Source organism: Phascolarctos cinereus, unplaced genomic scaffold (genome assembly GCF_003287225.1).
Source record: "Phascolarctos cinereus isolate Bilbo 61053 unplaced genomic scaffold, phaCin_HiC Scaffold_9;HRSCAF=440, whole genome shotgun sequence".
Taxonomy (NCBI): Eukaryota; Metazoa; Chordata; class Mammalia; order Diprotodontia; family Phascolarctidae; genus Phascolarctos; species Phascolarctos cinereus.
Window position 1 is genome coordinate 230512597 of NW_027556402.1, and position 26932 is coordinate 230539528.

Here is a 26932-nt window from a genome sequence, read left to right on the forward strand (position 1 = left end):
CCCACGCCCCGTGGCCCCGAGGGAGCCGGCTCGCGAGTCGCGCCGGCCGAGTGCTTATTGCCGTCGGGGGAGCCGCGGCTGCCGGGAGCGGCGATGTCTGCGGTGCGGGAGAAGGTGGCGGCGCTGCACATCTCGGCGCTCTACAGCCCCGAGCACAAGCCCCCGGGTGAGTGCAGAGAGGCCGAGGGCCGGCCGCCGGACCGACCCACCGAGCGAGAGCGGGCTGCTGCCAGGGGTCACTTACCGGCCGCCACTGGCGGCGACGCTTGCTCCTCCGGCCGTTAGGCGCCGATGCGGCCGGCCGCCGCCCCGCGGAGGGTCCTAGGCTGCCCCAGGCTCGCGCAGCCGCCGCAGCCTTGGGTTAGCGCTCTGCCCCCCGCCCCCACTTCACGCTCCTTCCCCCCCTTCTCCAGGCTCGCGCAGCCTCCCTTTTCTGAGCTCGCGCCCTTTGCCCCTTCCCGGTTCCCCGCCCCCTTCCCCGGCCTGGGCTCGTCGAGCAGCCCAGCGGAGTGGGACGACTTCGTTGCCCCGTCCCCCTGAAGGACTCCGGGCAGGGGAGAGGAGGCACTGACCCCGTCCTCTCTCCCGCGGCTTCACCTGAGCCTCCCCCGACTCCTCCAACCGCCGGGACCTCCCGGAGCGCTCCGCCGGACGCCCCACCCCCGCCAGGACCTCCCGGGGCGCCCTGGCGAACGACGCCCCCCAGTCTCCCAGGACCCCCCTTTCTGGCCGCCCCCCAACCCCTCTCCTGGGCGGGGGTGCAGCTTAGGAGCCCCACAACTGCCGGCGTCCTCCCTTTATAACAATAGCGGGCTTGTTGATAGGATTCTGCGGTTTTCCAAGCGCTTTATTAACTCCTTCGCCTGAAGTGGTTTTTATATTTGTCTGTAAAGGGAATCCGAGTTCTCATCCTTAGGAATCGTTTTATTCTTTCTGTTCCCAGCGTCTCATGGGCAGTAGGCGCTTAATCAATGCTTGATTGATAGATTAGGAAACTGAAGTCCAAAAGCAGTGCTCTTTCTGCTATGCCAAGCAGCCGCATTATTTAAAAAGCATTTCTACTTACCTTGAATCTGTTGGTATCCATGAGCACACAAATATACATACCTTGTGCCCCGCAATAGAATGTAAGCTCTTGGAGGGCAGGGACTTTTTCTTTTTTGACTTCATATGCTTACTAAGTTGTTTGTGGAGCTGAATCAGATCGAAGATGCCGATAGTTACTGGCTGGCTGTTTGCCTTGGTCAAGTGACTGTATTTCCTTATGTTGGGGGGGGGAAGAAAAAATAGTACTAAACTAGCTGTTCTTGAATGAACTTTCTCCTGTCTTGTTCTGTCGAAAATAATGCCTATCATTCTGTTCAGCATTGAATAAGTTGAGATTCAGGTGCCTTGCAGAAATATGGTATTTCCAAATAGTAAAGAAATAAAATCACCACCTTCCTTTTGACCAGGTGACCCACTTTTTCTTTTCTCTCTCTGGCTTAGGTTAACCACGTAACTGATCCCCATCCCTAAATAGGTCTCTCATTTGCAAAATGCCCTTTAAGACTAGGTTTTCACGAGGTTTGTTTCTTCTTATGGAAGTTATGGCCCTGCAAGTCCAACTCTGGGACCCTAGTTTGGTATTTGGCCCTTAATATTTGTTAAAACACTAACAAAAGCATTACAGAAAAAAAGAATGCTTTGTGAGTCTTGATTTTCTAAGAAATGTCTTTAATAAGGCATTTCCCCTATCTTTTAAGGGGATTCATCTGATGTGAATGATAGAATTTACTTACTGAAACACTTCTTCTGCATCCTGTGCCTTAAAACTTGTTGTTTGGAAAGTTGTAAGAAGTCTTCATGGTCATTCCCCTCCAATGGAGGGAGGGTGATGTGGTAACAATCTTAACCTGATCTGAAAAATGGCGTGTCACTCCATTTGCTGTATGTAGTACAGGGACTGGGTTTGGGGATGGCAGGTAAGAGAAAATGTGTTATTTGGGTAGGTTGTTTTAGGCTTCCTCAGAAGTGCCTGCATGTTGAGCCTTCCCAAGACAGCCTAGTCTCTGAAGACCAGGTGCAGGGGGTTGTGAGTGCTTTCTGGTACCTGGCCTGTGCTCTGCCACGTGGGGCGATCTTTGGCTCCTAGAGTGCATTAATCACATTTCCACTATTTGGTATGGAACAAAACTCTTATCACTTGAGCAGAGCAATGGGAGGTAGCATTTCTTGGCCTGTTGCCTTGGTTCGCTGAGCAAGCCTCTCTTTTCCTGTTTCTTCACCCCTTTAGAAAAAAAAGAAAGACTACTAGTAGCCACTCTAGAGGGGCCACCTCAGGACTTCTGCTTTGACTTCTCATCAAACTTTCTGATCAGCAGACTCAAGGAAATTTCTTGTTTTGTAGGTGAAACAGAACTCATTTTTTAAGGGGCTGAGAAATTATAATTTTAATTACATTTTATATATGTTTTAATATGATATAAAGTGTTAAAGTATACTCTATAAATTTGAATGTCCCTCATTTCTTTGGCTAGTTGTGTTTTCCGAATTCAGATTCCTCTGATTGTGTACCTGTGGGTTTCTGCCTTTTTGAAGGGGAGGGGGCTGGAAGGACCTGTAAAAATGCAGATGTTGGACTCACCTGTAAATGTAGGCAGAATCTCTGAGAAGGTGGCATGTTAGCTATTAGTGAAATAACATCATTCCTTGAATTTGAACAGTTTCACTTTTCTTGGGAACCCAAAGGGCTTCCCATATGCCCTCTCATACCAGTGCTAGCCTTTGTTGTGATTTCTGTGTGACATGTACATGTTTCAATGGCAGTCCTTCCTAGCCACAAGTGCTCTTTTCTCGAATTTTTCTTTTAAAGCTATTGCATTTATGTATAGTATCCCAGTCTTTACCACAAACACCCCCAAATACACACCCCTTTGTTGGCAGGGGCAATTAATGAGTGACCAGCAAAGGCTTTCATCCTCTCATCCTAGTTAGTATTGGTGATCTACATCGTTTCTAGCTTTGTATGAGGTGTCTTTTGATGAGGAGTCGTATTTACAGCGCTGTCACGTTAGCCCCCTTTACAAAGGGGACCTTTTTTTTTTTCATACCACACAGTTTGTGGTCTGTGGGATTGTGGTCTACAGAAAAGGGAAACCTTCAGGCTGGATTTGAGTCAGACTAGCTTGCGTTTCCCGTTTGGACAGTGATTTTATGGCTTGTGTTGAGGTTCTCTGTAAAGCTTTTATTTGATCTGATGGCTTTTCTGAGCAGAAGAAGCAACATGGAATAGTAGGAAGAGCCCAGGATTTGGAGTGAGAATACATGGGTTCAAAGTCTGGGCCCCGTTCCTTCTACCCTCTATGACCTTGGGCAAGATATTTCACTTCCCTGGTACTCAGTTTCCTTATCTAGAGTTTGTACTAGATTGTATCCTATATTTCTTCTAGCTATAAGCCCTGGGAAAGAGTAAACAGGAGAGAAGTATTTTGTTATAGTTGGCTTTGACCCTTGGTTTTGGCCAAATGTATAATGCAGAGGAGGTTTTTTTAATGTGCTATATTATATATACTCATTAAAATGAGTACCTTTATTGTCTGAGGCTCCCAGTGTCCATTTCAGTATAATGAGGTTTGGAACATAGTGGTAATATTAATGTTTTGGTTAGAGAGGTATGTTGTTATAACTCAGGAATTGCCAATGACAGTGCCCACATCAGTCTCTCTGTCCCTGGGCCCTTGGGTAGAAGGCCAAGGAGTCAAAGGGATTACGTGAGTGTCTGAATGGGGGGCTGCCATCTCTGTGTGACACAACCTGGGTGAGTTACTTAGCCTGTGGACCTTAGGTTTCTCAGCTATAGAATGAAGGGATTGGGGCCCTTCCAGCTCTAGATCTGTGATCTAGTGACTTGGTAGGACCTGCTGGACGGTGTCCTCTCTGGCTTGGGGGTTCTGTGGAGTTGAAACCAGGCACAGCTCCACATGGAGAGTGGAGGGAGCTGGAAGTCCAATTTCTTACTTCCCCCTCTAGCCTCTTGTCTGAGGAGAGAGGAGGCCGAGAAAGTTGGTATGCAAGCTTGAGATTAGGAGTGTTGAGGTTATCCTGAGAGGGGCATCTTGTTTCCTGGAGTTGAAACCAGGAGAACTGCAGGTAGAAAGGGAAGAATACAGAATACAAAATTATACAGAAACCTGTCTTCTGACATGGTTAAATCTTGACATCATTCCCATCTTGTGCTGTAGACATGCCTTACATTTCTTGGGAGTGAAATCCTCAAACCATATAGAAAGTACCTATCATGAGAGCAATACTGAATGTAAAACCTTTGACTGCATGTATTTAACATAACAATCAGAGTGAAATTTGAATTTTGATAGTGAATATTCTTTTTGATGCCTTGTTTCTGGCCTCCTTTCAGTCTTGTTTGATGTGGGGGTACATCACAGTCACGAAGGCCTGTTTTAGCTGAATATGGGTTAATTTTTATTTGGTATTAAATGATAAGAAGAAAGCTAAGTAAGTCTGTGGCTGAGGTGTCTTGTGCTCACCTACTGATGTCAGTGTTGAGAGAACAGGTTATCCTGGTGTGGGTTTGGGCATTTCCATTGGCCAGATCCATTGTGCATTAGGTATTAAAGTATCTGCAGGAACATGACCTGGTTTGGCTCTGTGGGTGGTAGTGCTTGAGAGGAAACATCTCAGAATGCATTTGTTTAGGAATTGTGGTCCAAGTGGGGAGAAGACCTGAAGGGACTGGACTGTGTTATTCCTGGAGGACTAGGAAAAAGCAGAGTTTTTCTTCACAAGTGCATGTCTTGCCCTAACCTGTTCCTTAATCTTGCATCCTTCTAGCTAGCTAGCTGGCTATCCCATAAAAAATCCTGCTTTCTCACCTTTAAGGAACGGGCTGTGAATAAGTGGGGTTTATCCTTTACCTGCTTCATTGTATAGATTGAGCCTTAACGTAGACCCTTCCGTTTTCCCCAGTTTTCTCACTGACCTCAGATTGGTAACCATGTGTGTGTACTCAGTTTCCTGGCCCAGCCCAGAGATCCCCAGAGAAGTGTTGCCAGAAATAAAGTGGTTTAAAAGCCTGAATTGGGGAGAGATTGCAGGAAGTGAAATGACCTTGCCTGATGCCATACAGTCAGATTTAGAACCTAGTTCTAGGTTCTTCTTTCTTCCTCCATATCACAGTGCCTTCATAATCCTGTCATACATGTCAGGTTGTTGAGCTGTTCTCCTAAAGTAAATTAAATTATCTTAAATAAAGGCTGCTGTATGGTCTTTGTCCCCAAAGTGATAGTTACCATTTACATTGCTTCAAAAGAGGTGTAACAGATGAATGATTCTTGCTACATTGATACCCTGGAGCCTACCATTTTCTTCATCTTCTTTGTGGAGGATTTACAGGAGGACATGAATGACAAATTACAAAAATACATAAGATAAGAAGCCATGGGGGGGGGTTGCAATCTATGCTATTGCACATACTGTACTCATTATCAGTGAGGCAATTCCTCAAGTGCAGCCCTTTGATGGAATCCAAACTTCACAGAACAAATCCCTTAATAAAAGGATTTGTTCTATAAAACTTGGACTCAGTCAAAAGGCTCCACCCAAGGACCTAGAGGGTCACATGTGGCCTTGAGGCTGCAATTTCCCCACTCCTGAATTAGAATCATTGAAGCATTCTCCAGAATTCATACTGGAAGCTGCTAGACATAGTTTTTTGTTTGTTTTTTTTTGTTTTTGTTTTGTTTTTGCTAGACATAGTTATTCAGGTATTCATAGCAAGTATTTATTTGGTATGGCTTTCAGCTTTTTAAATGTGGTTTTGATTCTTGAAAACAATCTGCCTAATCATTTCAGTATGTAATGTTAGCCTTTGGTTGGGGTAAGGATTCTTAACAAAACAAGGAGATCACAAAAGAAAATAAAAAATAAAATAAATTCCAATTAAAAAGTTTCTGCATTAGTATAATCAGTATTCCTTGGATAAGAACAGAGACTATCAGTTGGAGGAAAAAAGCTTGGCAACTTAGGTCTTTGATAAAGGCCTGATATGCAAGGGAATGGTTTGCAACGTTTGATATGTGGGCAATTAATACAAAATATAGAAGACCAAGCACCATTCCTCAGTGGATAGGTGGTCAGAAGATATCAAAACAAGCATTTCTAAAAAGGAATTACAAGCTATAACAAGCATATAAAACATTGCTATAAATCATTAATAAGAGAAATAGAAATCAAAACAGCTCTTATTTTAGTAAAATCTCATTAGTAAGTGAAGCCAACGAAAGATGGGAATAGTCAGTATTGGGAATTTTGGAGAAACAGCCACATTAGTACTCTGGTGGAGTCATAGGCCAGTCTGGAAAGTAATTTGGAATTATGCTTAACAGTGTTTGACCCAGAGATCCCCCTAGAAGGCACCTGCCCTAAGAAATCAAAAAGGTCCCATACCCACCAGAAGATTCACTGGGGGTAGGGGCTAGCCCTGCTATTTCATGGATATGGGAAAGTGCCTCTGCCAGTGCATTTTTCTCTGCAGGATAGTCACAGTCATGCTTTTCTGTGGCAGCAAAGAACTAGAAACGAAGTAGGTGCCCATTGTTTGGAGATAGGTTGCAAAAGTTGTGGCCGTGCTTGTGCTGAAATGGTGCTGTGCTGTGAATAAGGAAGATCATTCAGAGGGGCATGGGAAAGCTTTAGCTGCAGCAAAGGGAAGTCAGCAGAACCTGGAAGACAACGTGTGCCGTAACTGCAGCAGTGGGAACAGACAGCCAGCCCCGAACCCGTGACCTGTCATCCATCCTAATGGCCAATCTGGAGCAAGTCCCCTTCCTTTTTGGGGGGGAAGGGCAGAGGTCAGCAACTATGGGCATAAGATAGTGAAGTGAATATGCTGTAAGACACAATTGATGGTTTTACTGAAATTTTTTCCATCTCATTCTTTGGTTTAAAGGCCCCTGGGGTAGGGAGAGAAGGAGGGTGTGATAGGAAAACAAAGGCATCAAAAAGAATAAGATTTTTTGAAGCAAATAAACATAAAAAGTTAGTATTTTGTTGCTTGAAGTGTTCAAAATAATGTTAGCTTTGGGTATTTGAGAAGTTCATAGGTAAAGGAGTGTGTGTGTGTGTACACACAGCATAAAGCTTATTATATGGGGGCAGTAATTGTTTCTAGTGAAAACAGTGCCGTCACTAGCAGCTCCATGATAGATTTGTCCTGAGTGAATGGTGAAATCGTTTAGCATGCCATTTATAGTGAATTGTATAACAAAGGATCAATTTCAGTGACCTGCCTCAAACTTAACATTCTGTTGTATTAAGCTTCTGAAATGTCTGTAACATAAAACACATAAGATACAACAAGCATATAAGCTCCTTAGGCCCAGAAAGAGCAGAGGGAATTGACACAGAGGCAGCTAGACCCCTGGATGTAAAGGAAAAGCTTCCCAGAAGTCAGGCTGCTGTAGGGGATGGGGAGCTGGTGGATTCCCCCTCCCTGGAGAACCTCAAGTAAAGACTTGATGACCACTTGAGTATTGGAGTCAAGAGTTTCAGTGGCAAAAAATAAGTTATCCAAGTGGGTAACCAAAAGCTGAGAGAATTAACTCAGTGTGAGTGAGAAGGTATCCTAGTGATTTTATTCTCTTCCGTGTACTACCATAGAGACCTGTCCAGTTCAGCTAGCCTGGCCTTTGTGGCTCCTTTTCATATACTTCCTCTCCACTCACACCATTACCATGGCCTGGCTTCCAATCTGGAATTCACTCTGTTTCACCATGGCCTCTGAGCTCAAATGCCAGGACCTACATGCTGTTCCTCCTGACTCTCTTCCCCTCATCAAATAAAATTAATTTGTATTTATTTTGAATACACTCAGATGTGTGATATTTCTCTCTCCTTAAGAATGTAATTTCCTGGGGCAGCTAGGTGGTGCAGTGGATAGAGCACCAGCCCTGAAGTCGAGAGGACCTGAGTTCAGATATGGCCTCGGACCAAAAACTTGACACTTACTAGCCATGTGACCCTGGGCAAGTCACTTAACCCCATTGCCTAGCAAAAATAAAAAAACAAAAACAAACAAACAAAATTTAGGGGCAGCTAGGTGGCGCAGTGAATAGAGCTCTGGCCTTGGAGTCAGGAGGACCTGAGTTCAAATCAAGATTCAGACACTTAGCACTTATTATCTGTGTGACCCTGGGCAAGTCACTTAACCCCGATCGCCTCACCAAAAAGCAAAAAAAAAAAAAAGAATGTCATTTCCTTGAGGACAGGGATTGTTTCTTTTTTTTGTCTCTGTCCCTCTGGCATCTAGCGTTGGCCCTGGCCACTTAGTAGGTGACTGATTAATGTGACTTGTTAAATGGTGAATTTCAGACACGCTTCTTGACTAGTTGCAGTTCCCTTGACTTCTTTCTAACTCAGAGTCTCGCCTCTCGCCTGTGCTTTCTTCTTAGATAACGTACACCTTCATCTCATGCAAAGAAATCCAGGAGCATGGGTAGATGCAATTTAAATTCAAAGAAAAATGGGAAGCAAAACCTTGAAATAGTTCCCTTTGTCGTTACCCACCCCCAAAAAAACTCTTCTAATATATTGCATTGAATATTTCTCAATCACATGTAAAAAATTAACGCTGATTTTTTAAATGTTGAGTTCCAAATTGTCTCCCTCCCTTCCCTCTCTCCTCCTTGGGAAGGCAATTTGATAAATAACTATACATGTGAAGTCATGCAAAAAAAAAAAAGACAAAAAAAAGAAAAGAAAAAAGCTTCAATCTACATTCAGACTCACACCATCAGTTCTTTCTCTGTAGGTAGAGAGCATTTTTCATGATGTGTCTGAATTGTCTTGGATCATTGTATTGCCGAGAATAGCTCAGTCATTCGCAGTTGATCGTCATACAGTATTGCTGTTACTTTACAGTGTTCTCTTGGTTCTGCTCACTTCACTTTGCATCAATTCATAGAAGTCTTCCAAGGTTTTTCTGAAAACCACCCTGCTCATTATTTCTTACAGCACACTAGAATTCCATTACATTCATATACCACGATTTGTTCAGCCATTCCCCAGTTGAGAGGAATCTCCTCAATTTCCACTTTCTTGCCACCACAAAAAGAGGCGCTATAAATATTTTTGTACATGTGGGTCCATTTCACTTTTCTTTGATCTCTTTGGGATACAGACCTAGTAGTGACATTGTTGGGTCAAAGGGCATGCACAGTTTTATAGCCCTTTGGGTATAGTTCCAAATTGTTCTACAGAATGGCTGAAGCAGTTCACAGCTCCACCAACAATGAATTAATATCCCAGTCTTTTAAAAATCATATTGCTTCTTGGGGGCAGCTAGGTGGCGCAGTGTATAGAGCACCGGCCCTGAAGTCAGGAGGACCTGAGTTCAAATGCGGCCTCAGACCAAACACTTGACACTTACTAGCTGTGTGACCCTGGGCAAGTCACTTAACCCCAATTGCCTAAAAGCAAAAAAAAAAAAATAAAAATCGTATTGCTTCTGCCTACAGTTCTGCTTTTAACTCCTAAACTCATAGTTGGCCAGGTCTGAGTTTCTTTGAGCTTATTAAACTGTGTCAAGGCCAAGAATCTAATTTCATTCAGTCCCGTAGTAGTTTCATCTGCTCCCTAGAGGCAGATGACTCACAGATCCCTAGTCTGGCTGTCCTTTTTTTCTTGAGCTCCAGAGCAATATACTAAACTTCCTTCAGAACTGAGCCCCAAGCAGACAGCTCAAATCCAGTATGTCCAAAGCTGAGCCTCTACCACATCTCCCAGTCATCTCTTCTGTCTGATTTCCTTCTGTCTGTCAAGACAGAATGCTTGCTCTACATTGTTGGTCCTTTACCTCAAAATCAGAGTCACAAGCATTTCTGAATTCTTTTCCTCTGTGCCACTCACAGATAATGAGGACACAGTCGTGGTCCACACTGCTTTTCCTGTCTGCCCATCTCTTAGGCTCTGGTAGCTTCTCTTTGCTCCTTCTAACCTCCACTTTGCGAAGCCACAGAACTGACCTGGAATCACTGAGCTAGTCTTGTTCTTGTGGTCATAGGTAGATAGTGGCTCCCTATTACTTACCAAGTCAAATCTAAACCCGTTTGCCCGGCATCAAAGCTCTTCCACAGTGTGGTATCCTTGAAGTCCCCTTCCTCTGTTCTCTGCTGTAGACAAACTGGAGAATGCTGTGTCTCCTGCATGTGCATACCTGGCCTTTCCAGCCTCCGTCCTGTGCTAACTCTGTTCTGTGCCTGGTGTGCCTTCCCTTTCACCCAGTTTACCTGTTTAATTCCTCCGTGTTTATTAAAGGCTAACTCACATGCTACTCGCTGTATGAAGCCTTTCCTTATTCTTCCCACTTCCAGCCTTTTCTCTCCAACCTCCATAGAGTGTTCTCCACAGTGGATAGAATGCTGGACTTAAAGTCAAGGTGATCTGAGTTCAAATCCTACTTTAGATACTTGCTTTGTGGCCCAGGGCAGGTCTCTGAGACTCAGTTTCCTCATATATAAAAACGAGGATGATAATAGCACGTCCCTTTGAGGCTGCTAGAAGGACAAACCAAGAGAGTGTTATAAAAATGTTAGTTATTATTATTGTTACTACCCTTATCCTAGCTAATATAATTAAATCAGCTAAGTGGCGCAGCAGATAGAACACTGGAGTCAGGAAGACTCATCTTCCTTAGTTCATATCTGGCCTCAGACATTTACTACCTGTGTTCCCTGGGCAAGTCACTTCACCCTGTTTGCCTCAGAATATCACCTGTAAAATGAGCTGGAGAAGGAAATGGCAGACCACTCCAGTATCATTGCCAAGGAAATCCCAAATGGGGTCATGAAGAATCAGATATGATTGAAATGTGGCTTTTTGACTGAGTCCAAGTTTGACAGAACAAATCCTTTTATTAACAATAGTGTTCTGTGAAGTTTGGATTCAGTCAGAGGGCTGCACTTGAGGACCTAGAAGGCCATACGTGGCCTTGAGGCCACAGGTTCCCCACCTGACTAGTCTTAATACTTTTTTTTTTTGTTTGGCTGAAGACAATGAGGTTAAATGTCTTACCCAGGGTCACACAGCTAGTAAATGTGAAGGTTGGATTTGAACTCGGGTCCTCCTGACTCCAGGGCCAGTGCTCTATCCACTGTGCCACCTAGTTGTCCTTTTTTTTTTTTGTCGATGAATAAATTAAGACTCAGTGAGGTGACTTAGCTAGGGTGTCTCATCTTTGGCAGGTCTCATGACCACTCTGTGTACTTCCCACAATTCTAAGTCTTCACCTTCCTTGTTGAAGACCAGGCTAAGAACTAATGTGTTTTCACAGCTGGTCCTGAAAAGTGGCTTTGTGGTTGTCATTGTTTGGTGGTTGTCTGCCCTGCATCTTAGGTGCTGTGTTCTTTTCACTGCCAGGTTTCAGCGTGGCACAGAAGCCTTTTGGGGCCACGTACATTTGGAGCAGCATTATAAATACCCTTCAGACGGAAGTGGAAGTCAAGAAACGAAGGCACCACTTAAAACGGCATGATGACTGTTTTGTGGGTTCAGATGCTGTGGATGTTATCTTCTCTCATCTGATTCAGAATAAGTTTTTTGGAGATGTAGATATTCCTCGTGCCAAAGTTGTGAGAGTATGTCAAGCATTAATGGACTACAAAGTGTTTGAAGCAGTCCCGACCAAAGTCTTTGGAAGAGACAAACGGCCCGTGTTCGAAGACAGTAGCTGCAGCCTTTACAGGTTCACAGCTGTGCCTGATCAAGAGGATATTCAGTCGGGGAAAGAGAACAGAGTGTGTCCAACTTCCAGGTTTGTGGCGAGCTCCTCAGTCACCTGGGGGGGAGTTGGACTTTATCTCTCTTAATAAATAAAAAAAAAAAGGTAGTTGTCTTTCTGCTTCTTTTTGTTACAAAATCTTGGGCCTCTGAGGAGTCTCTTAATACAAAGGACTCATTGAACTCTGTATTTAGTAGCATAATATTTAAGGGAAAAAGTTTATACAGAGTATTTAAAAATGAAATTATTTTTCATAAAATATGTTTGGCTTTGGAAGGAGTTTGAGTTTTACTGGGTAAGTAAAGGCTAAGTTTGAATCTTCAGTAGGATGAATGAAATACGGAGTCTTAAATATTTTCAACTGCAAAAATATATGACAGTGACAAATGTATTAGAAACTTTTTTCATTAGATCACATTGTTTATCTTCATAGCTTCCAAAACCACCAGCTTGAGAACTAAGATGCCAAAGAAAGAACTTGAGAGGTGCATTGGGGCAAAGGCACACTTTCTCTGGGCTACTTAGAAAATGCAGCTTAGAAATTGGGTTAATGGGGTGTTTAAGCTTGGGGCCACTACATGTTCCACCATTCTTGTACTAGAAGCTGACAGTTCAGTTCTCAAATGAATTAAAACAAAAAAGACAGTGAGTAGGGTACAGTCATAGTGCAGCTTGTACAATTGAGGAAGATGGTTGTATTCAGTTTGTAAGCACTGATTTCTGAAATTAAATCTCTTGCTTTAAGATACGAGAAGACACCATTAATTAATTCATCGGCTTTGAAATCAACAAGTTTAGAGGATCTGTGGGAAAATCTAAGTTTAAAGCCTGCTAACTCTCCTCATGTAAATATCTCCACAAATTTGCCTCCTCAAGGTAAGCTGAGATGATACATGCTGAGAAATAGAAAATGTCTTTAAATAGGATGAGTTATTTTTTCCTTATTAATGTCATCTGTTTGATATTTTCCTAGTCTTTTATGAGAAATAGCTCAGAGGGAACATTGTGTTGAGGTTGTTTGTATTTTTCAGTTCTAATAGAAGTCTATTATCTCTTTAAAGCATAAATCAGTGAAGCCATTCTTGAAGAATACTGGCTGCTGTTATATTGGTTGGCAGAGAGTCAAAACTGAAGTCTATTTTCACGTAACTTTGTTAATTATAATTTAGTGACACCAGCTAATTATAACTTAAATGCATTCTCAAATATACATATTTTCAAATTCTAATAGGTATAAGATCAACTAGAAATGCATATCACACACAAACCTATCCCAGTATTTAGATTCTCATTCTCTGGCTTACTAGTTTACTTGTCTGTTGTTGGAATGCAGCATGATGACTTTTGTAGAAACCCGGAGTGGAATAATCTGCAGCCAGTAGTTCAGAGCTATTTTTTAGTTTCAATGAATCATTCTTTCTTTCAGAGTCCTTATTAGCATGAGTTATGTGACTTGATCCCTTATCTGACAGATTGGACAACTGGAATTCTTTACATTCTTTGTATGGTAGAAAGCAAAGTCTATTCTCCTACACATTAAACAAACCATTAATTGTTCCCCTTCTTAGAAGAGAGCATTTTGTAAAGTTTATATATCTTTTAATGGCCACTAACTTATTGACTTAAGTCTGCCAAGGAAATATTGTGGTGACCATTTGAATTAGTAATTACCAGTTGTTGCTGCTTTCCCTGTGTAGTTATTAATGAAGTATGGCGAGAAGAGACCATTGGGCGCCTGCTACAGCTTATAGACCTCCCCCTCCTTGACTCCTTGCTTCAGCATCAAGAGATGGCACCCAAGGTTCCTCACCCTAAGGCACAGCCAGACTTGATCAACACCAGTAACTATTTGGACCGAGGCGTTCTCAAGGCCTATAGTGACTCACAGTATGTATACATGTTGATAATTTTCAGAGTATTTGTAAGTCATACATAGAATTCCAAGCAGTTAGAGCAGCTTACCATTCCTTTGTGTTGTGACAGGTCATTGGGACATATCTGTAATTTAATTTCTTCTTATTTTGTCACCAACTTGCTTTGTGACTTTAGGTAACTAATACTCTTAAGTTTCCCAGAGTTCTAACTTTCAGATTTCTGTTCTACATATAGATAATTCCCTAATCAAGCAAAGAAAGTTGTTATCCTTGGCCATCCAACCTCATAGGGGTTAACCTGGCCTCTTCTTAGGCTCTGAGCAGCCTCAAACAACAGTGATACTCTGAAGGCAATGAACTTCATTGGCTGAATTTTTAAATTATTTCTACAATAATGGTTCAGTTTTACAAAGATTCTTAAAGTAAGACTTGAACTAAGATAGAGAATTTCATAAGTTCCTAACAAGTTTGAAATTTTATACCAGGATTTAATTGAAAGTAAGTTCTTAGGTTTATAGCATTCAACAAACTTATTAAAGCAGTTAAGATCTGCAAGGCACATTGCTAGATATATAGACGTGAAGGTAGCCCTTGCCCTAGAAAAGCCTTTTGTTTTACTGGAACATCAGTCAGTTCTTAACTTTTTTAGCCTAGTTAGGAAGGAGGAATCTGGCTGGTTGTAATCAACCCTTTGAGTGCCATATATCAATGAATTTATTAACAGTTGAATAGCAAGGGATAGTTGATCTTGCTCAACTAGGTTAATTCTAACTTTACACACCCTTTTGATTAACAGTATAGGGATTGTTAATAAGTATGTATAATTGAAGTCTTAATCAGAGTAACTTTCTGTATTTATCTTTTTTGGATATAGAATGTAAGTGTATAATTTTGGAGTGATCTACGGTGGTGTCAAATTCAAAGAAGGCCACAAATTAACATTATCTGTGGTGTATTGTGTTTTTATATATTTCATTAAACATTTCCCAATTGCATTTTAATCTGGTTCAAGCCCACTTAGAAAGTTGTACCTTTCCATCGAGTTTGACAGACACCTCCAAAAATCAATCCTTTCATTTTATAGATGGTACAATTGAGACCCTAAAGTTAAGTAACTTTTCTAGGAGTCAACACATTTACACTGAAATCAGGAAATATTTATTAAGTGCTTACTGTGTTCACGGCCCTATTCTAGGCTCTGGGGATATAGAGACAAAAATGAAAATTGGTCAGTGCCTTTTAGGATCTTGAATTCTACAATGATTACAACCTGAATTAATGTCAGAATCCAGATTTCTTCACTTGTGGTCCTTTTTCTCCTGCTGAATTAACAAAGAAAATATTCAAATGTACAGAAATCTTATTTTACCTTTCCTGCTGGTGTTTTAAAAAAATCTTACTTTCTGTTTCTGTCTGAAGTCAGTGTTTATTAATATTAATTTGAAATTAGCTTAAAAAAAAAAGCTTTACCTAGATTACCTGTCCTAGGAAAAATAAGAGACAATGAATTGTACCATAAGCTCTAGAAAGAAGCAGCCTGACACCATGGAAAGAATACTGTACTTGGACTCAGAGTCAGGAAAATCTAGTCATAGCTCTAGACTTTGTGGTTACTATGTGTAACCTCGAGTATTTTACCTCACCTCTCTGGGCCTCAGTTTCCTCATCTGTAAAATGAGAAAATTGGCTTATGACTTGTAAAGTCCTTTCTAGCTGCAGAATGTTGGGAATTTTCCTTGTGTTGCCATCTCTTAGCATAGGTGGGAGTATCTTGGTGTAGTCTAAAGGCCTTGTCTGTTTTACGAGGCACATAAATTTTCCAGCGGAAGTGTGCAGTGGAGACTTGTAGCATATACTAGCTTCTTGAGTATCTCAGTGGGCCCGTGATATCACCAACAGAGCTGGCCACAGCCCAGGCTTTTTAGTCTGTTCGTGTCATTTGTACCCACCACGCCGTAGACAGCTTGATAGCATGGGGCTGTCATCGGTCACGTTCCTGGTCATCATTGCAGCGTGGCCTCATCTGTTTTTTCCGTCTGACAGCCCTCTGTGTACAAGAAACACTGTAAGAAATAACCTGTTGGTGCTCGTGTTTTGCTGCCTGTTTATAGTAACCATCCATCTCTCATTGCTCCTTGGGTCACTGCACTTTTGATGTTTTGGAGGTTGTGATACAGTGTCACCAGAAAAATACTGATTTTTTAAAAAATGCGTTTGGGCTTTAGGGAGTAAGTTGGCATTGTTAAATCATTGCACAATTTCCCAAATTCATTCTTGCCTGCTCTTTTTCTCCTTTTGATTTTGGGTACAATTCATTATCCACCTGCAGCATCTTTCTGAGATGGCTGTACTGGTAGACCAGCTCAACCATCTCTCCATCAAACTGTACCTCCCAGACTTGACTGTAAGTATTCTCCATCCACTTATTTATTTCTGTGTGGATGGTTTAGAAAAAAAACTAATTTCAAGGGCTTTGTAAGGTTCCAGGGACTGAAGAAATCAGTATGCTGTCATTTACTAGACTCTTAAGGCAACGAACACTCTCTCTTGAAGAGAATCCTTCCATTTGAGTTGAGACATTTTCCATGATGCAGGCCCACGCCTTTGTTGAGCATCTGAATCTTGTCTTGCTTTGTATTGGTATTGCCTTGCATGGTATTAATATTCAGGGGATCATTCAGCACAGTAGCTGCTTAACAAATGCTTGTGTTGTGGTATACCAGGGAGTGGAGTGTAGGGTGTTGAAAGGACCCCCGTTCCTGTTTTCTTCATCAGGATATGCCTGAGTTCTTGATGTCTGGGGTGTTCTTTAAGTTCTGAGAGAGTTGTTAATGTAGACATGTGGTTGTTAGTTATTGACGTCTTTTTGATTTCCTATTTGTATGAATACTGGCCATGATTTTCTCCCAGAAGCTTCTCAGTCCCGTCTACCCCCCCCCCAGTTGTCTCCCCACAGTGTGGATCTGCTCTGCCTCTAGTCCAGGGGATCCTGTGCACTTCCTTTCTCTTTCTTGACATTTCTGCTTCCTCAGGCTGCTTATAAAGTACCGTCCTGCTCCTCCAGCTATGGTCTGTCCATTGTCGTGGATGAAGGGATGTTTGTTATGGAGATATTGACAGAGCTTCCTTATTTTAATCAGTGTTTTGCCCTCATTGTGTTTGTAAATGCTTATGGTCTCATCGGGTTTAGCCAGACCTCCAGCCAACTTTCCTGCAGACTTACTTTGTTCTGCCATGGCCTTCTTTTCTCATCTCCCACCATCCTTATCTGTAAATTCTTCTGGCAGGTTTAGTTGCTGATTTCGTGCTATACGCTGCTGCCCCATCTCCTTAGCTCAGGCAGTTATCGGACTTGGTCCTCATCCTCATGGCAAACCTTATTTCAACTTGCATAGAAGGGCTCAATAATAGTCTTTCTCAATATCTTTTTTTAAAAAAAATTTGTTTCCCCATTGAGGGGAAAGGGCCATGACTGGCTTGTTTAAGCCAGATTACAACTGTTTAAACGTCATGCCCTTACCCTTTTAATTTGGCCAGTTGAAGAAGTTTGACCGTCCATCAACAGTGAGGTCAGAAATGACTCCCACACTGCTAACCAGTTGTTTTCTGTCACGATATAGTCAATTTCCACTCTCGCTGTTGTCTAGGGGCTTCTGACTCACTTCTTGAATGAAATATTCATAATATAAAACCAACATTTTTGATCATCTTCCCTTATATTTACCTTGTGCATTGATGTCACCGTCTAAAACTATATCAGTTTAATTTGGGAGGTCTTATAAAGTTTTTCATAGGTTCATTCTTCATAGGTCATTGATTTTTTATGACAGATGAAGTTGGTATCTAAGCTACATTTATCTTTATTGTAGATTTTTTTTGCTTGTTTTCATAAGTACTGCAAAGAAAAATGAGCAAGTGTCCTATAAAATGCTTGTTGGTATTTGAAAGGTGATGAAACTGTCTCTTTGTGTGCCTTAACCAAGAACCTGTGAACTTCCTTCCACTGAGCTCTCTTCTTTATTTTCTGACTTCAGTCATAGTAAGACTATCCATAGTAGTAGGATCCGCTCCTTCTGTAGGATGTTGACTTAGAGATCTCCCACTTGGAGGACCAGCAATGAGAAGGGAAGAACGGCGCAGCCTTTGACATCCTTTGTGGGCTTTTTAGCCTCTCTGCTGCCATCCTTGCAGAAGCTGAAGATGGTGGCAGCAAGTTGAAATAAGGTTTGCCATGAGGATGAGGACCAAGTCCAAGAACTGCCTGAGCTAAGTGGATGGGGCAGCAGCGTATAGCACGAAGTCAGAAGAATTTGCAGAAGAGGATGGTGGGAGATGAAGAAAGGAGGCCGTGGCAGAATGAACCAAGGCCCCTTTGCACTTTTCTTTGGCTGTCTGGCAATGCACCAACCAAGGATTTATCACTCAGTGGCGTGCCTGTTGTTGGTGAACCTCTCTGAACCTGTCCAGGCTGGTTCCCAGACAGCAGCCATAGTCTGCATCAGGAGCAGATGCCCATCCTTCCAGCAAGAACCTGAGCTCTGCTGGCATAGCATTCCCACCGGCATAGCATTCCCACCATGAGGAGGTCTCGGGAGGAGAAAGCTCTGGTGTGCTCACTTGGTCTTGTAGTTTTTAACAATATCTACTTTTCTAGGGATGATGAATGGCTCTCTGCAGCAACTGACTGCTTAGAATACCTTCCAGACCAGATGGTGGTGGAGCTAAGCAGAAACTTTCCTGAGTTACCAGACAAAGGAGATGTGTGGAAAGCACTCCTGTTTGATGCCATTAGTAAACACTACAGCAATAGGGAACCTCTGCTAAATCACTTATTTGAAATCCATACGGGGATTGCGGAACTGCTAGGTAAGCAAAAACCCGACAGTCCTTGTGTTTTGGTCTTTTACAGGAGAGAAAAATTGATTTCCTGACATGATAGAGAAATCAACCTACATTCCTACATTTTAATAACAAACAACTCCTATAAATTTGGATTACTGAATTAGGGGAGATTCAAAATAGGCTAGATGTCTAACCGCCCATAATGAAGTAGAATGCACATTTGATATGGTGAAGCTAGCTTATTCTACAGCTGTAACTACAAATCATAGTTAGTAATGGCTGGCTAGATGTCTTCTCTGGGTACGCTTCATTCTGTATTTTTGAACATTCAATATAAGTTGGTATTGCGTTCTTACAGATAATGGATTTATAAAATGTGTTTCAGTAGAGAAAGAGTGTTAGGTGGAAACCAAGAGACCCAAGTTGGACTTTTGGCTGTTACTCTGTGACATGGGATAAGTCATTTGATGTTTGTAAACTTCAGATTCTTCATCTGTAAAAGGGGAATAATAATATCTCAATAGGGTTATTATAGTACCTTTATATAAAAAAACCTTTTATAGTACTTTTGTAGAACTGCAAAAATAGTACTGTATGAATGTGATCAGTTATGTGGCACATGATATTTTAAATTATTTTATTCTAAAGGTAGTAAGCCCCCCCCAAAAAAAGACACAACCCAAGCATTTAAATAATAACATAAAGATGATAAGTTCCAAATTATTTATAGCTCATTTTTAAAGGTATATATTTAATAACCCAAAAAATGCTGTTTGCTTTTGTGTTTTGCAGCTGATCTTTTTCTTTTAGAATGTTGTTGCCAGTGTTTTTATATAATTGATACAGGGTGTTTAAAAGTTGTTGGTCACATTAGGCCAAGCTTGGGTGATGTAACACTCACCATCTGGCTTTCTGTCCTTGAGCGCTGCTGGATGGAGTAATCTCAACTAAACTCTCTCTTCAGCGAGGAAGTCCTTTTACTCCTCCCAGATTAATTCTGTGTCACTTCTCACCTTCTCTCCTCAAGCCTCCCACACCACCCTTCCCCCGACCCTGAGCTGCTGGAGCCCCTTCCTGTCCCCTTTGTCATCTTAGCCCTGATTCTCCTTTAGTGCAGTCTCTCACAAGGTGGCCCTTCTCCTCACCAAGGCCAGCGACCCCTGGATCCCATCGCCTCCTGCCTCCTCCAGCCCCCAGCCTTCAGTCTCTCTCTTCTTACTGGTTCCTTCCCTAAAACACACCCAGCTTCACTCACCCTTAAGAGCCTCTTATGATTCTACGAATTCCCTTGAGCTCTCATCCTATAGCTGCCCTCCTTTTCACAGTGGAACTCAGAAAAAACAGCCCAGTTTTGTCTCCTCTCACTGTTCCACCCTTCTGTCCTTATCTCTGTCCCCAGCAGTCTCCTCACCCCCTTGACCTCTCTGTAACCTTTGGCTCTGTCCATCACTACCTTTAGGCTTTCTGGTTCTCCTTTCCCAAGCTTCACTCTAACCTCACCAACTCCCTCCTGAACTTAAAAACATATATTTTTTTATGTAAACACAAACCCTGCATCAGAACACTAAAAGAAGGTTTGATATGAAACCTACATCTTAATTTCATACAGCTTCTTAAAAGTATGCAAGGAATTCTACATGTTACTGTTAAACATGTTCTCTTCTAGGCTCTTCTGTGCATTTTTTAAAAATGGTACAATGGCCTTTGTTTTTTGGCATCATTACTACTAACTCCTTCTCCCTTGGCTGCTCCCTTCAATTAAAAATGTAGGAAAGGGAAAAAAAAATTTAAAAACCTGTTAACAAGTAAGCCAAGTGAATCCATACCATAGCAGCCGTGGCCAAAAATGTGTCTCTGGACCTCTCTGCTTTTGGACGTTTCTGACTGGACATCCAGGAGGTGTTTCCAACCCTACATGCCCCAAACAGAACAGAACTCGTTCCAATCCCACCCTATCCACCTTTTCCTACTGAGGTCTTTCTTTCTGTGGAGGTACCATGGTCTTCCACTTGCCGTGGGACTCATCCTCAACTCATCTGTTGCCAGGCAGTTGCCAAGTATGGGTGCTTCTATCTCAAGATCACCTGTCCCCTCACAAAACAACCATCCCAGCCCAGGGCTCTTCCCTGCTCCAGGACATCTTAGACGCAGCTGCCAAGGGATTTTTGTAAGCACGGGCCCGGCCATCTCATTCCCTACTCTGGCCTACCTTTGTGGCCTTATTATATATCACTCCTCTTCCTACATGCCATGGTCCAGCCAGACTGGCCCCTGGCTACGTCCCTGTACAATCCTCACCTCCTATCTCTATACCTTTGCACCAGGTTGCCTCCCCATTTGAATGGCACACCCTTTCTTCTCCCTCCTAGAACCCCTAGATGCCTTCCAAATTCAGTTCAAGTTCCACCTTCTTTGAAAAGCTTTTCCTAATTCTACCCCCTGCACCTCAAGGCTGCTAGTGCTTTTCTTTAAAAAATTATTTTAGGTTTATTTCATATGTGTTTTAATATGTAAATTCTGTATCTCCTGATAGAATACAAGGTCTGAATAAGGCCAGGGAATTATTTCACTTTTGTCATATTTTCAGTGCCTATCACCTGGCACATAGTAGGTGCTTAATAAATGATTGTTAATTGATTGAATAATAGTTTCAGTGACTTAAAGGTTTTCTTTTTTCTTTTTGAGAAACATCTAGCATGATGAAATTCCCAATCACAGCAAATGCTTTTAAAAACATGATATAAGCTAAATAAATGTAACTTTAGTAGTGATTTTTCCCTGACACAAATCATCATTCCTCAAACTTCACCTTCATTATACATATGCATGCTTTCCCTTTGCATCAGTTGCTCTCAGCATATAGACATAGTTTTCTGCAATAATTATTTTCTGAAAGAATACATAACAAAGTAATTATCTTTACACTGGGTATAGCTGAGGTGGACTAGCATTGTGTTATTGAAGCCAAAATTACGGGATCAGCCCCCACTTGGTCACATGACCACAGATGCTACCACTAATAGTGAATTGCAGATTGCCACCATGGGGTAATTGGAAGGAGGAACTCTTACAAATCTATCGTTTCTTGGAAAAATAAAACATATCCTTTAGTGATAGTAAATTATTAGCCTTCTCTTCACATATTAAGTATCCTCTGGTAGGCTAGAAAAAAAGTATATGGATTCAGATTTTAAGTTTCCGGTATGATAAAGTACTTCCTTTTAAATTTCATTTGGATTAACTGGGAAAAAATTGATTAATCAGGCTATCCAAAGGGGGGAGTACATTGCCAGATCCACAGACTTACACTACTTGAAGTCTTTATTTTTTCATAGGGGTTGGTATAAGCAGCCACAGTTCTGTTGTCGTCGGCCCAGATACTTTCTCGAGGTGACTCACTGGACTTACCCTTTTATCCCAGAGTTCCTTCAAGCTGATTGGGAAGAGGCTATAGAGACAAGATGGGTGTGAAACCTGTGGGTTCACAGGTCAGCCTAGCTTTGTGCCCACAGAAGGCTCACTGGGAACTCAGGCCCAGCGCAGGAATTTACTTTAGGCTACATCTCCCAACCAGCCTCCACACCAAAAGATCCCAGTTCCTCAGCATGACCAGCTAAGAGCACATGGAGGTGAAGGAGGAGGAGGAGGAGAAGACTGAGAACACTGGTGCTTGGGCATTGTGAGCATTCTGTGAATATTTGCTGAATCAAGACAGAAACAGTTGTGATCCCAGTAAAGGATTTTAGATTGCAGATGCCTTGGTCCTTTGCCATTCCATCTTGGTGATCTTTTTTACTTTTGAAAAAAAAATTGTATATGTGTACACACACACACACACACACACACACACACACACACACACACACACACACACACACACACACACACACACACACACACACACACCCATCGCCACTGCCACCCCCCACCCCAGCTAAGAAATCAGTCAGATAAATATCAGAGTGTCAAGTATAACATGTAATGAAATTTAGTTTCAGTTTACTACTTTGAAGATTCACAACTGCTTTGCTTTGATGGACAGGCAGCATTGAGGGAGGGGACCAAGCCCCTTGAGCCTCACTCCCTGTGAGGTTGTGAAACCTGCTAGTGGGACAGATCATTGTACCTGTTTGAGCCAGTTTGGTGTGGATAGTGGAAGGGGCCTGGTTCTGGAGTCTAATGAGGATACTAACAAGAAGTGATAACAGCCTCACTGACATGGTGCTTGCTCTGTGCCAGGCTCCTCACCGCAACCCTGGGGGGGCAGGTGCTCTTATCATCCCATTTTACAGATAGCACCTGGGTTCCAAGCAGACTCTGGTGTTCACTACTCATGTTCCCTTGAACAAGCCCCTGAACTCTGAGCCTCTCTTTCCTGATCTGGAAAACAAGGCTGTTGGACTAGATGGCCTGTGGGGGCCCTCGTGCCGATCTTTGTTTAATACTGCTTTAATGCTGAGAGGGGCCGCCAGCCATCACGACTCCTGTAGAGAGCAGCTGTGAAAACAGACCTTTGTACTCCATAAAGGAACGTCTTGTTGTTGTTGAAGGCATTGCTTTTTATGGGTGAACTTGGTGGTTTCATTTAGGAGGAGACTTGGCTTTCTTTTCACCTTTCTGTGGTTTGTAAAACTAATCTTCTCTCTTGGCTAAAGTGAATGGGAAGACAGACAGAGCATTAGAAGCCATGCAGCTCTGCCTGAAGCTGTTGGATTCCAGCAGGAGAGAGGAGTTTAGAAGACTGTTGTACTTGATGGCCGTTGCAGCGCGTCCTTCTGAATTTAAGTTACAGAAAGAGGTAAGCCTCCGCCTGTTGGTGCTACAGCGCCTGGGCCTCCACCTTCTTCACCAAGTGCTAGGAAGGCCGCTACTGCAGTGAGCATGCATGCAGCCCCCGGAGACACTGATCCTGTACTTCTCTCTGTATGCTTGGGCTTTTTGTAGAGCGAGAATCGGATGGTCGTGAAGAGGGCGTTTTCTAAAGCAATTGTAAACAACAAAAATTTATCCAAAGGCAAAACAGACCTTTTGGTGCTGTTTTTAGTGGATCATCAAAAAGATGTTTTTAAGGTAAGCTCTGAAAGTGGCTGAGCAGTTGCTGAGTGAAGTGAGCAGAACCAAGAGAACTTTGTACACAGTAACAGCCGTGTTGTGCGATGACTAAGATTGATGAACTTAACCCTTCCCAGCAATACAAGGATCTAAGACATCCCAGAGGCCTCGTGATGGAACATGCTATCCACATCCAAAGAAACAACTGTGGAAGTTGAATCACTATCTTTTTTTAAATCTCTTCTGTTGAGTTTTGTTTCCTCTTTCTAATGGTTCCTCCTATTGGTTTTAATTTTTACTTAGAACTTCACTAATGTGAAAATATGTTTAATAGGAATGTAAATGTATAGCCTATATGAGATTGTGCACCATCTTGGGGAGGGTGGTGGGAAGGGGGAGAAAAATTTTAAACTCAAAGGCATATGGAAGTGATTGTTGATAAATCAAAATAAATTAATAAAATTTTTAAAAATAGTAAAAAAAGAACCCCCCCCCCAAAAAAAGAAAAGAAAGTGGCTGAGCAGAACTGAGCCCTGGGAGAGAGTTGAACTGAAAGGCCTGAATGCTGTCCATTCTGTCTCTTAAGATCCCAGGAACGCTACACAAGATCGTCAGTGACAGACTCATGGCCCTGCAGAGAGGAGGAGATCCAGGTAGAGACACAGGTAATTGAGGGTGACTCTCTGTGGGGCATCAGATGCCGAGACACTCCACCAAAAGGAGTGTGGCTTTGGAAGTGACTGCTGTGGGGAGGTCGACTTTTATTGAACTGTGGGTTCAGATATTTAATCAGTCCACATTTATTAAGCCCTTTTTATGTGCCAGGCACTGTGCAAAGCACTGTGGGCATAAAGAGAGGCAGAAGAGAGTCCCTCCCCCAGGAGCTCACAGTCTAATGGGTGAGAGAGTATGCAGATAAATATGTACAAACACGCTACGTGCAAGAATAAAGAGGAAATAATTAACAGAGAGAAGGACCTGGAATTAGGGGGGTTTGGGGAGGGTTTTCTGATGGAGAGATTTTAGTTGGGACTTAAAGAAACCAGGGAGATCAGTAGTTGGATCAGAGGAGGGCAGCATTCCAGGGACGGGGGACAGCCAGCCAGAAGAAATAGGGCCAAGAGATGGTCTTGTCAGTGGAACAGTCAGGAGGCCAGTGTCACTGGAGTGAAGAGGATGAGCTAGTGAGTACGGTATAAGAAGACGGGAAAGGTAAGAGGGGGCTGGGGATGAAGGGCTAAGAATGACAACTAGAGCATTTTGTGTTTGATCGTGGAGGTAGGAGGAGCCACTGGAATTTATTGAGAAAGGGGATGACACAGTCAGACTTTAGGAAGATCACTTTGGTGGCTGAATGGGGTATAGATTGGAGTGGGGAGATGAGGGAGGGTGGCAGACCCACCAGCAGCTATTGCAGTAGTCCAGGTGTGAGGTGATGAGGGCCTGCACCAGCATGGGGGTAGGGCCGAAGGATGTATTCAAGAGATGTTATAGAGGTGAAATGGACAGGCCTTGGCAACAGCTTGGATGTTTCAGGGAAGTGTGGAGTGAGAGATAGTGAGGAGTGCAGGATTCCAGGATAACACCTAGTTTGTGAGCCTGAGGGACCTGGAAGATGGTTTTTTTCTCTGCAGTAATGGGAGAGGTATTGGGGGGGGCGCGCAGCGAGAGTGGGAGCAGTGCTTAGGGGGAAAGGTAATGAGTTCTGCTTCAGACCTACTGAGTTTAAGATGTCTGCTGGAAATCCAGTTTTGAGATGTCTGAAAGGCAATTGGAGATGCAAGATTGGAGGGCAGCAGAGAAATTAGGTCAAGATAGAGTTTGAGAGTCAGCAGTATAGGTGGTAATTAAATACATAAGAGCTGATGAGATCACCATATGAAGTAATACAGAGAGAAAGAAGAAGGCCCAGGACAGAAGGGTTCTGTGGAGCCTGCAGGTGCCGTGGGACACCTGGGGTTTATAGGGAGGTTCCAGCCAAAGAGAGGGAAGAGAACCAAGAGAAGGAGGGTCCCAAAGGCCTACAGAGGAAAGATCGTATCAGAGACTGCTGAGAGGTCAAAGGGGGAGGATTAAGAAAAGCCCACTGGATTTGGCTCTTAGAGATCATTGGTAACACTTGGCTGTCTCAGTGCAATGATAAGATTGACAGCCAGATTGTTAAGGGGTTAAGAAGAGAGTGAGAGGAGAGAAAGTGGGGGCACCTGTTGTAGATGGCCTTTTTGAGGAGTTTAGCCACAAAAGGCCTAAGAGAAATGGGATGATAGTGGGGAGGAAAGGATCAAGTGAAAGTATTTTTTAGGATGAGGGAAACATGGGCATGTTTGTAGGGAATCAGCCAGTAGATGGGAGAAATTGAGAATAAGTGAAAGGGTTGGGAGGACAGGAGCAGTCTGTTGGAGGAGGGGGGATGGCTTGAGTAGGTAGACAGAGCCTCATCATGTGGGACAAGGGTGAAGGAGGAAATGGCAGCAGAAGGCACTTGACTGATCGGGGGATTAGGAAAAGGGGAGAAGAGGGAGCTCATGGTGGCTGACCTCAGTTTTGTCTGTCAGATATGAGGGGAGGTTTTCACCTGGAGGTGGGGAGCCAGAACCATGGGTGGTTTGAGGGCTAAAAGGTTTTTTAAGAGCCACTATGGAAGGTCCCAGCCCCAAAAAGAGAAACAGCTCAGCCAGAGTTGGTAAATCAAGGTACAAGTTTAGGATTCGACCTTATGATGGCTGAAGGCTTAAGTTGTTTTTAATGAGATGGGAGAAGTTTGCACATTGTTTTATCAAATATTGCCTGAATGGTGTATTTCTGTAGTTAAAAAAAAAAAGCTGAACTTTATTGAAAATTTCTCCCTTTTGTTTAAGGCTATGTTTTCTGCCAGAGACATGACCAAAGTGAGTATCACAGCCTTGCCCAGAAAGCCACTAAGGAAGAGCTTTTGTCTTTGCTAAAAACGATTGATGAGGACTCAAAATTACCTGCCAAAGAAAAGAAGAAATTGCTGGGTCAGTTTTATGAGAGTCACCCAAATATCTTTATTGAATATTTTGGAGATAGGGTTTCAAATATTTTTATATAATTTGTGTATATGAGAGTGATTGTGTATATCTGAAAATAAAATGTATACTCTATATTGTGAGTTTTGAAATGTTGCTTTTTTTTAAAAAGATGAAACTGTGATAAATAAAATATTTGCTTCTATACATACACCTTTTATGTATCTGAAACTTAACATGACGTCTTGAAGTAATTAGCAGGATGTTTTAAAATTTTATTTATTTTTAGTTTTCAACATTCACTTCCGTAAGATTTTGAGTTTTAAATTTTCTCCCCCTGCCTACCCTCCCCTGTCCCCAAGACAGCATGTAGTTTGATATAGGCTCTCTCTCTCTAT

At 42.6% G+C, this 26932-nt stretch overlaps 1 protein-coding gene across 2 annotated transcripts; it reads left to right on the forward strand.

The window, feature by feature from the left end:
• On the forward strand, positions 1-26669 carry DEPDC7 (DEP domain containing 7). Of its 2 annotated transcripts, XM_020963934.2 has the most exons (9): positions 4-166; positions 11416-11809; positions 12522-12652; positions 13474-13663; positions 18305-18516; positions 23148-23290; positions 23437-23562; positions 24131-24209; positions 26403-26669. In XM_020963934.2, exons 1-9 carry the CDS (start codon positions 94-96, stop codon positions 26615-26617), a joined length of 1563 nt encoding a protein of 520 aa, XP_020819593.2. In that variant the 5' UTR covers positions 4-93; the 3' UTR covers positions 26618-26669. The 2 variants fall into 2 exon arrangements, with proteins under 2 accessions (XP_078004829.1, XP_020819593.2); XM_078148703.1 differs by lacking the exon at positions 23437-23562 and having other exon boundaries at positions 1-166.
• The last annotated feature ends 263 nt before the right edge of the window (positions 26670-26932 follow it).

Bases quoted from the DNA above. Each gene is read 5' to 3' on its own strand.
- DEPDC7 (XM_020963934.2), top strand. From the start codon at position 94: ATGTCTGCGGTGCGGGAGAAGGTGGCGGCGCTGCACATCTCGGCGCTC. The intron at 167-11,415 runs GTGAGTGCAGAG...TTTCACTGCCAG, and splicing joins CCCCGAGCACAAGCCCCCGG to GTTTCAGCGTGGCACAGAAG. The intron at 11,810-12,521 runs GTTTGTGGCGAG...TCTTGCTTTAAG, and splicing joins AGAGTGTGTCCAACTTCCAG to ATACGAGAAGACACCATTAA.